An 8,371-nucleotide genomic window follows, 5' to 3' on the forward strand; every position below is an offset into this window, starting at 1 on the left:
TTAAATAAGAATTCAATGCAAAACACATTTTTATATTGTCATCTGTTTAAATTACTTGAAAATAATTATTTTAAAACTTAACAAAATTATCATACATGATTAATTATAAATTATAATTAAATAACTGTTAAAAAAGTATTAGTGTATAACCTTTTTTTCTCTTTTAAATAAAAATCTCTAATTTGTAAAAAGTTCAAATAGGTAGCTACCAACAAAATAGAAATTTCATACAGAGCAAATGAGGAATATTACTCAATCCTGCACAAATTTTATGTAGAGCAACAAATTGTAGCATTTAAGAAACAGCAGAACGGTGCATGGTAGGTGATGGTTTCAATGGCAATATAGTAAAATACTACTCATACATTTTGAGTTAAAAGTTCGACCCCTTAACTGGGAACTAATGGCATTGTAGAATACAAAGACAGCTCAAGCATAAACAGCCTTCTCTAGTTTCCTATCTAGAGTACATTAGTTCATGCAAAAGTTTGATCAAATATTATGCTAAAATAGCATTAACACTAACTCTAGCTTGCAGTGCTCCAAGTTCAAATTGGCACAGAAGCATGTCCTAAGGGTTTTTTTTAATCATAAATGTATACTTTTCTTCAATGCTGATAGTAATAATAAGGAGGGCTGAAAGGGGGAACAGATCATACACAACATATTCCAACTTAAGTAATAAAACATGTAGAGAAATTCTCTTGACCATGGTGGTCTGAAGGAATACATGTTTCAGTTTTCTCAGTACTCAAGTGAGCCGATTGATGGTGGTCCAGAAACAATGTCCTGAGACTCAGCACCAGTGCCGTTTAGCCTTTGTCCTGAACCTAGAGCAAGGGATTCTACCGCTTGATCCCCCATTTTCTGAATGTCTTCAGGTGAAAGTATTTTGATATACCAAACATTATTGACAAATGATCTACAAGACGTAAAACACATAACAATGAAGAAAATGTCAACAAACATAAACCAAGTGAAATAAATTATCATAGCATGTTTCTTTAATTAAAAATTAAAAATTAAAAAATCAAGGATGGAATATTTCAATGAAACAAGTACTTACTCCCACGGATCATCTCCAAGGAGAAGAACATCGTTCTCCCTGTCGACGAACACAAGCTGCCAGCCTGATCTAAGAGGGTCTTCTAACTTCCCCTCAATTCCAAACATCTGAGCCAACTCCTCACGCAGTTCATGATAGCTGCTGAACCGGGATATGTCAAGTGAGCGTCCAACTGACCCTGATTTGTAAACCTGTGAAATGATAAAATTAACAACTAGTTTAAATAAATAAAGGCTGAAAAGGCTGCAGAGTACTTGAAATTCATACCTTGACAAAGGTTTGAGTCTGGTTTTCTGGGTCAGTATGCCCTGCACTTTGCAACAACTCCGATGAATCTTGCATGCAACCATATAGAGAACCCTGGAAACCAGACTCCGCTAATGGCATTGTTGATGAATTAGTGTCAGCGGACGAGGTGGTGTAACCAGGGACGGTGGTGGGGAGGAGAAGGCCAGATGAATCGATATTGACACCAAAAAGAGTAGAATTTTGGGCATCTGAGTTACAATGTGGTAGCACCATTACAGAATCTTTTCCGGAATATTGTGGATGTGACACAGTGCTTCCATAGGCATTGACCTGCACAGGTGCATATTTTTGAGTCCATTGCTGTTGGGGTAACTGTTCGGTCAGCAAGGACTGACCACTCCTGGATAAATTCAAGAGACTGCCACTTCCTTCGGGACAAAGTGAACTAAGCATGTTTTGCCCAGGGGAAACTGAAGCAGGGAACTTCATGCTCGAATCCAAGAAATCCGGTTTTGAATATGATGATGAAGGAATGCCAGAGTGTTGTCTCTGATGGAGCTGATCACCCAGAATTGAGAGCGAGTCTTGATAAGTATGTTGCTGCTGTTGTGCCTGGACTTCTTGATTGTTATGTGGTTTCTGAAGGAGGTGCTGAGATAGGTTCTCTGTCAGTACATGTGTTTGTGGCTGCAGCATGTTAGAAGACACGGATTGTTGAATTGGTTGCTGCTGCTGAAGTTGCAAAGGAGAATTACTGTTTCCAGATTGTTGAAGATAGTGGTAAGGCTGCTGAAAATTCATCAATTGTTGCTTCATGAGATATCCACTACCTAAGTTCTGTAAACCAGCTGCCAACATGGCTTGGTACTGTTGATTCTGATCATTTCCTAGTAAAGTTGGATCCAGTCTCTGCTGCATCCAGGGCAACATACCGCCAGCTCCTTGAAAATTTAGGGAATTGAGACCTTGGTCTACAGGTCCACCTCTCAGCCACATTAACCCGTTAGTAGCTTCATCTCTCCCATCTGTAACAAGATTATTAGTAAAGAAGGCTTGGAAAAATAACTGTCATTTGCTTGGAAAAAGAAGGCTTGGAAGACACTACAACCCCAAAATGTGGATGAAGTGATTAACAAAAGAAAATATAATCCCCGGGTTGTGTACATGAAGAGTGGAAGAAATATGAAAGCTAAAAAACTAATTTGCCTAACTTGATTTCCATTTATAATTAATTGTTAGAAAACACAATTTGAGCATTTCTTAACATATATACAACATTTTATCCCAAGAAAATAAATCGCATTATGTTTGGACAGAAGCAAGAGACTATTGAAAATGTAAAATTTTCCCTTTAGTGGGTGGAGGAAGGGAGGAATGTAAATATAAACTTAAAATTTCAATATTTATAAAAAAAAAATTCACTTCAACCCTATGAAGCATAGAGAAAAAGAACTTGAATAAGCATATTTAAGGCTGTCACAGTATGTTTAAGCATTTAATAATCCATAAAGTTTTGAATAGAAAATATCCAAAAAAGGATAGGATAAGTCTTGGATATGTAACAGAATATAACACCATGCAGATAAGCATACTAGACATATTAGATAAGCACATGGAGCCAAAATGCCAATATTTAGGATACTTGCTTCTTACATCACTGGGAATAATTTCATTTTTTAACTAAATCTTGAACAATACTAGTTGCATAATGTAAAACACCAATTCATGGCCCCATCCAAATAAAAACAAGAAAATCCTTTTATTATTAATAAAAAATATGTTGTACCTTACTAACAGTCTAGTCAGTAATTAGAACAAAATCTACAAATAAAAAAGTCGGCATTGAGGGGAAAAAAATACCATGCAAAGATGAGGTGCCAGGATGCCATGGACGCTTCAGTCTGAGGGGAAATAATGACGGATACATCGGGAATGTTGTTAATGGCTCAATTTCCCACAGAGACACTCGTGGTTGTCTCTCTCCAGCTGTTGATTCATCCCAACCAACCTATCCACAACAGAATAAAGATCAAGTAATAGCAAATTTCTTAAAATATGTAATGAAATCAAAGCCTGAAACTTTTAAAATGCTATTGACATGGATCAGTCTTTCTCTTTCAGGACAATCACAGAGGACTGTAGTGTTATGACTAAAATTACTTTATTTATATAGTAGTAGTAGTAGTAGTAATAATAGGAATCAGAACAAAAAATCAGTCGAACAAGATAAAACATGTTAAGAGGAAATGAGAAACAACTTAGATTTGCATTTATAGTTACCTGTGTATCAGAAAAGCAACAAGAAACTAAAATGGGTTTTAAAAAAAATTAAGTTGTTCATAGCTTTCAAATGGGTGTGTGGGGTGTGGGGTATAGTTACCTATTAAATCTGTGCAAAAGCCCTTGATTGATAGTATAGTTTTTTTTCTTTTCATTTTAATGGGGGTGTGGGGTAGGAGGAACCACAAATATTAAATTGAATATTCTAAATTTGATAAGCTCTGCTCCATCAAAGGGTTATTTCAGGTAATAGCTGGCAAAAGGGCAAATAAGAATATAGAAAAGATGGAGGCAATATTACAGACACTGCAATAAATCCTATGGTTTGATGAGAAAAAAGAAATACCAAATAAATCATATGAAACAGGATTATATATTATGATTTAAGCTGGTCAGATATCTAAAATAACTACATCCTTATGCAGTCTATATAAAAAGGTGTATAATTGTGAAGTGGTATGCACTGTTGTATAGTCTTTTGAATACATTGCAATGCATTCTTCCTTACCTTGACAGAGCGCCAATGAGAATTCGGCCACCTAACAGAATCCAAATCACTTATGCCAGTTATTGTACCCATATACCTTCAAAAATAAAAGATGACACATGGATAAGTAAAGGAAAAAATTGGATGGCGTAGCATTACCAGAGAATAATATTTTTCCACTAGGTTTCCACTGCATTCAGATTATAAACCCTAAGTTTTTAAGCCCATGTACCAAAATAAAAATAATAATAATAAATAAACTTATAGGCAAAACAGTACAGTTCCAGACTCCCAAATTTAGTAGTTGGCATCTAATTTCTTCAGATTGCAGCAGCTAAAGTTTTTTCTCTTACATTCCAACTTAGAACTAGCCAACCATGCAATTGACCTATATGATATTTCCCACTACTATGTCATTTGCTACAGCATACATGGCTTTTATAACCAGGCCAGGCTCAAATTACTCAGTAGCTCACCAAGAAACTTGCACGCATAGATACTATATACATGCACGCAACATTTTATTGCAGGCAAAGACAAGCTATTACTATCTTGATTTATTTAAAAGGCACATATTTTAAATTAAGTATGTCTATCTCTGAAAAATACAATTAACTGATCTAAGGGTCGCAAGAAATATCTCTAGATTTTAAACAGTAAAAGTACCATAGTTGCTTAAGGAAAAAAAATAACTAATGTGTACAAGTACCTGCGGACACTTGACTCTTCAGTCTCAAAAAGCATCCTGAAACGCATACCAACAGAAATACGTGTATGGTACACAGCTTTGATATATTTTGAAAGTGGTATGACGAACTCAGATGGACTAGCCCTGCCAATGATCTAACTGTTAAAAGAAGCATTATAATTTCTTATAAAGAAGTATCAAAAGTGGAAGTGTGTAGACAACATTCGCAACCTTGGATTATAAAATACGGTAAAACAGCTATTGGTTGCTGCAGCATGGGCAGCGGCTGCAAGAAGTCCAATATGCATGCTATCACTGGATAGAACAGATGACGGCATTACAGTTTGCGGTCGATTGGCACGACGTATTCCCAAAAGAAGTTGATTCTTCTCATTCCTAAAAGTAAAAATACATAGGAAAAACATAAAAAATAATTTATCTAAAGCATTCGGGGGGCAAGAAAAGGTTGCTTAAAGAGGCAAAAATACCATATGAAAAGCACAGAATCTCCAGCCACAAGTCTCTTGGCACTAACAAATATACTCCAGCCTGTAGTAAGAAGGTGTCGTTTTGGCTGTCCTGAAATAATATGAATGCAACAAGCACATCAGCAAGTGCAGAAAATTTTATTGAGCTAAAAGTTTGTGATCATGTACAAGTAGTACAATTAATAATGACACTAGTACACATCTCCGATTTAACAATTGTGAACTTAAAGTTTAATGCTTCTGTTGCAGTAGACTGAATGACTCTGAAACCAAAATATATACAGGCAAAATCATGACATTAATTTAAAACAAGGAAACGGAAATAATTTTTCTCTTGCACGGTACAACTACCAATAACCAAATATTTAAGAGGATTGGGATATGTTCATAATAGTTGTATTGATACAGTTGATGGATTTGCATGCACATCAGTGAAACTTGTGAAAACTACAGAAGAAAAAATCTAGCAAGTAGTAAACAAAACATATCAGACACAAAGTACAAACAGGAGGCTTCCCAGATCTTATTCATTTAAGACAGATTACAGTAATCTGCACTTCCCTGTACTCTTTCAAGGTTTTTATATAGGTCCCCCCCCCCCCCCCCCCAGTTTAAAAACTATAGAGTCATCAAAGTTTCAAACATTTTTAATTGAGTCCTTGTAGGGACCTAACAATAGTCTAGATTTATGGACCACAATGGAAACATTTTTAAAACTACAGGACCTATTTTGTAGTTTTTAACCTACAAGAACTCATTTAAAAATTACCGAAAAAGTATAGGGACGTTTCAGATTTTTTTAAAAAATCATTAAGATATACTAGACAGTGTTAACTACTAAAGTACCATGCCTCAAAATCTTTAGCAAAAGTCCCTAATCCACACAATAAACTAACAAGATCATGAGACTTGAATCAATAAGGAACTAGAATACTACCTCGAAAAATATGTCGAAATTTCCATTCAACATCATGGAGATCCCTAGCAATTAGTTCCTGTGCCGGCGGTTGCTGCGAGAAATCCTGTATAGCATGCAGAAATAAGATAATGCATCATACCCAACCAGAGCCGAACAAAAGGCAAAGTATGAAACCTACCAGTGGAGGGAAAACTTTCTCAGCTGCACGACGAGGAACAGAGAATCCCCCATGTGTGCTGGTGTCGCTGGCTGTTAACGTCTTGCAAAAATAATTTGATGGCTGCTTACTAGGAATGCCCAATTCCATAGGAAGAAATGTATCCTTCTGCTCTTGCTACATCCAAAGTGATAAAAAAGAAATATCAATTACAGAATCATAAAGAGAGGTTCACAAGTTCACAACACATACATTGAGCTAATCAAAGAACAACAGGATACCGGAGTCAATGGCTGCAATGTCATTTGAGCATATACTTCATCCGTTTCAACATCTGCCTGGAAATTAATGCATACTCCATTTCAATGAATTTACTCTAAAAGTAGGCAATCATACCTCAACCATCATACATAACTAAAAGGAAAAACATAGTATACCCACATGCATTGTAATATTGTGAAGTTGGCAAATCAACTGGGGTGGCAAGCTAGGATAATTGGGAATATGTCCATCAATTTCTCTATTAGTTGTTGCAGCAACCTGGAATCAAACATTCAACAACATATCCATCTCAATTTCCATTTACAGATAATCTATTGAATTGGCTTCAACCTCAAGTTTGCAAGAAACGATTCAGTATCATCTGTATTATGCAAATTGACACAATCAAGAGTAGAGTAAGTAGTTAAAAATAAATAAATAAACCTGCTCACTATGACCCTGAGGGAAGTAAACCACACGAGTCCCTGCAGTTGGTAGGGACACCAGGGGCCCCGCACATGCATGCCATAGCTCAGAATTCAGACACTTCTTCTCCCCTCCTAACCATCATTGCTCAAACATCAATCAAAATTATCAAAAAGAGAAAAGGAAAATTAAAATACTCACAAGCATGTTCAAGCAACACAAAAGGGGGTATGAAAGGGACACCTTAAATTTATATACAAGTATGACAAGAAGCCAAACTAAGAGCACAGAATATTAGCTCAATTTAACAAAAAAAAATAGTAATAATTTTAATAAAAAAAAGGTAAAAGAGAGAATTGGAATAGAATGAATGGATGGATACCTTCATGTCCCTGCTGCCCCAACCCTGATGTTGAAAGCTTCATATCATCAAGCTTTACCTTCTTTTGTTTTTCTCCCTTTACACAAAGACACACTACACTAGTATTTATATCAACCAATCACTTAAACACATGAAACCCTAGCTTAAAGCAGCCACTACCCTCAATTTGCTTCAATCCATTGCACAAGCATTCCCCCAACATCCTCCCTCCACCACGATGATGCCAATGCATTCACTCCATAGTCTACACACATAAAACACAACCACCTTAACAATATCAAACAACACCCAAATCCAAAAACCACAACATCATCCCAACAAATTCCCACCTTAGAAAAACCCCAGAAACAAAAACAACCCTCCACACTTCCAACAACAACCAAAGTTTTGTTTTTTTTTTTACTTTTTTTTTTTGGCTCCTTGTTTTTTTGGCAATTTTCAAAGTAGAAAGCAAACCCAATTGAAGTTAACCTGCACTAGCAACGGTGGCACGTTCCCCGAGATCGCCATTAAAGCTGAGAACTGAAGTGTTGTTGGTGTTGAAAACTAAAGGCTCTCTTTTGTGGCCTATCACTTTCGATTGAGACCCAAGTCAGGATATTTTGGCTTTGAACCAATGTAGTGAGAGAAAGAGTGTGTGAGGGTGTGAGTGTGAGTGTGATGAGAGAGGAGAGAGAAAGTGACGAGAGAGAAAAATAAAAGAAGGGTCTTTGCCATATATAAGGGGGTCCCGACCAAGCTGGACATGCTGCAGTAGAGAGAGAAAGCGTAGGAGAGAGAAAATCCATGTTAGAGGGTTATGGGCTGATGAAGCAATCTTAGCCGTTGGATTCTCCGTACCTGAAAATCTCTACCGTTGATTGGGAGTGATGTGACAGCAGGCATGTGCCACCATCCTTCACCGGTCGCTGTCAGGAGTACGGAGTATAGAGAGAAAAAAATATTAGTACCATAAAAATAATAATTAT

The 8,371-nt window shown here is 36.5% G+C and overlaps 1 protein-coding gene across 2 annotated transcripts; it reads right to left on the reverse strand.

Moving 5' to 3' along the window:
• Positions 1–345: 345 nt before the first annotated feature.
• Positions 346–8,159, reverse strand: LOC100784373 (auxin response factor 8). 2 transcript variants are annotated; one of them, XM_006591218.4, is made up of 15 exons: positions 7,875–8,103; positions 7,404–7,647; positions 7,040–7,155; positions 6,776–6,874; positions 6,616–6,672; positions 6,356–6,511; positions 6,196–6,280; positions 5,259–5,349; positions 5,002–5,166; positions 4,792–4,914; positions 4,104–4,179; positions 3,176–3,323; positions 1,334–2,340; positions 1,067–1,257; positions 346–922 (listed from the first exon to the last, which is right to left on the reverse strand). In XM_006591218.4, the coding sequence occupies exons 2-15, from the start codon at positions 7,444–7,446 to the stop codon at positions 745–747; spliced, it is 2,535 nt and encodes an 844-aa protein (XP_006591281.1). In that variant the 5' UTR covers positions 7,447–7,647; positions 7,875–8,103; the 3' UTR covers positions 346–744. The 2 variants fall into 2 exon arrangements, with proteins under 2 accessions (XP_006591281.1, XP_014619664.1); XM_014764178.3 differs by having other exon boundaries at positions 7,404–8,159.
• Between the last annotated feature and the right edge of the window lie 212 nt (positions 8,160–8,371).

Source organism: Glycine max, chromosome 11, assembly GCF_000004515.6.
Source record: "Glycine max cultivar Williams 82 chromosome 11, Glycine_max_v4.0, whole genome shotgun sequence".
Classification (NCBI taxonomy): Eukaryota; Viridiplantae; Streptophyta; class Magnoliopsida; order Fabales; family Fabaceae; genus Glycine; species Glycine max.

Excerpts from the sequence above, each read along its gene's own strand:
- LOC100784373 (XM_014764178.3), bottom strand. The coding sequence starts at position 7,446 with ATGAAGCTTTCAACATCAGGGTTGGGGCAGCAGGGACATGAAG. Across the intron at positions 3,324-4,103 it reads CTCATTGGCGCTCTGTCAAG|GTTGGTTGGGATGAATCAAC; the intron begins GTAAGGAAGAAT and ends TGTTGTGGATAG. Across the intron at positions 1,258-1,333 it reads AGACTCAAACCTTTGTCAAG|GTTTACAAATCAGGGTCAGT; the intron begins GTATGAATTTCA and ends ATCATTTCACAG.